Source organism: Sinocyclocheilus anshuiensis, unplaced genomic scaffold (genome assembly GCF_001515605.1).
Source record: "Sinocyclocheilus anshuiensis isolate Anshui unplaced genomic scaffold, SAMN03320099.WGS_v1.1 scaffold274, whole genome shotgun sequence".
Lineage (NCBI taxonomy): Eukaryota > Metazoa > Chordata > Actinopteri > Cypriniformes > Cyprinidae > Sinocyclocheilus > Sinocyclocheilus anshuiensis.
The window spans coordinates 2,216,694-2,218,101 of NW_015547698.1; the positions used below are offsets into that span (position 1 = coordinate 2,216,694).

At 40.6% G+C, this 1,408-nt stretch overlaps 1 protein-coding gene across 1 annotated transcript in view; it reads left to right on the forward strand.

Moving 5' to 3' along the window:
- Positions 1–222: 222 nt before the first annotated feature.
- The window catches only part of b3gnt2a (UDP-GlcNAc:betaGal beta-1,3-N-acetylglucosaminyltransferase 2a), an 8,568-nt gene continuing 7,382 nt past the window's right edge, over positions 223–1,408 (forward strand). Inside the window, exon 1 of the mRNA XM_016506597.1 lies at positions 223–491. Within this exon, the coding sequence (XP_016362083.1) occupies positions 374–491 (118 nt within the window). The 5' untranslated portion in view covers positions 223–373. The remainder of the gene's footprint in view (positions 492–1,408) is intronic.

The following is a 1,408-nucleotide window of genomic DNA, read 5'->3' on the forward strand; positions in this document are numbered from 1 at the left end:
CCTTCTTTCTTTGCGTGAACATTTGGGCGGCGTTATGCAAATCTTCCCACATCGTGACGTAGACATGTGGGGGCGTGTTAGAACGAGCCGTTTTAGGTAGGCATGGCTGACTCTTAACTTTTATAAAGAATATCTCTTTGGATTTAAGACTTTAGTCTTTGCAACTTTACAGATCTTCTTTATGCACCAAGAGCTTGTAACACTCCAAAGAGAAAGGAAAAATTGAAATCGCATCATATGACCCCTTTAAACCTGTCCAGCGGCGTGCACGCGCGCGCGCGTCCGTGGTGAGGGAGGCGCTCGCGCTGGACTCTGAGCTGACTCGACTACATGCAGCTCCGCGACGGCTCGTTCATGTGGAATACTGACTTAAATGGGACTTCAGAAATGCAACGAGGAAATAAACAACAACAACAACGGACTGAGAGCAAAAGATAGAGGAAAATGTTCGACCAGTGAAGAAACAACTGTTGTGGACCGCAATTATAAAGGTGAGAACAGAACAGACGCACACCTACACGTACAGGTAAATTCAGACAAGCCTTAGTTACGAGGTAGTACTTCTAAATGCCAACATAGATAGAACATATCGAAATGATTGCATTTAAAAATAATAAAATATAGCTTACTACGATACGAATGTTAAGTTTGGTAGGTCTGTTATTCACCTTCACCACCCTGATCTTTATAAAGGCAAATAAAAGATTTGTCGTTTTATAATCATTAGTTTCAATAAATAAAATAAATTAATACTAATATCTATCTGTGTGTCAAATCCTTAAATTTAGTCGTTTTCTCAGGTCTCATGTCTGAATTAAAGACTTTGCATAGATTGTATCTAGACAACTACAGTGACCACTGGATGTCTCCAAAAATACCATAAGAGTTTAGCCTAAGACCCATGTGCCATAATCTATCAGTCATGCAATAGTTACGTGAGACTGAAATTCACATTATTCACTGAAAACCTTCTCAAAATGACATACTGTATGGTGCAGGTCGGGCATCATGAAATTGAGTTGTGATACATTTGAGAACTGTTAGATTTTTATTGATGTCCAACAGCATGCATCACATTTGATCTGAGACGATTTGCTGTAAATAAGCTACTTAAATTTCAGTCTGTTCCTCACATAAAGCTTACAAAAATATACTAACGAAAATAGGCTACCTGAGCTTTAGCAAATAAACCATTATGTCTGTGAAAAATTCCTCGTAATGATAAGAGTATCAACATGTAGGCAACTCAGAGATCTAATGCACACACACACACACAACTTATTTGCTGTTTACAGTACGGTGTCTGCACCGAAGCATTGGCCTGTGCCTTCAGGATGTTGACTACATCTCCTTCGTCGAATCCGCCGGCCGCGCCGTTCTCAAGCCCGCCGGCCTCCGCTCCCTCTAG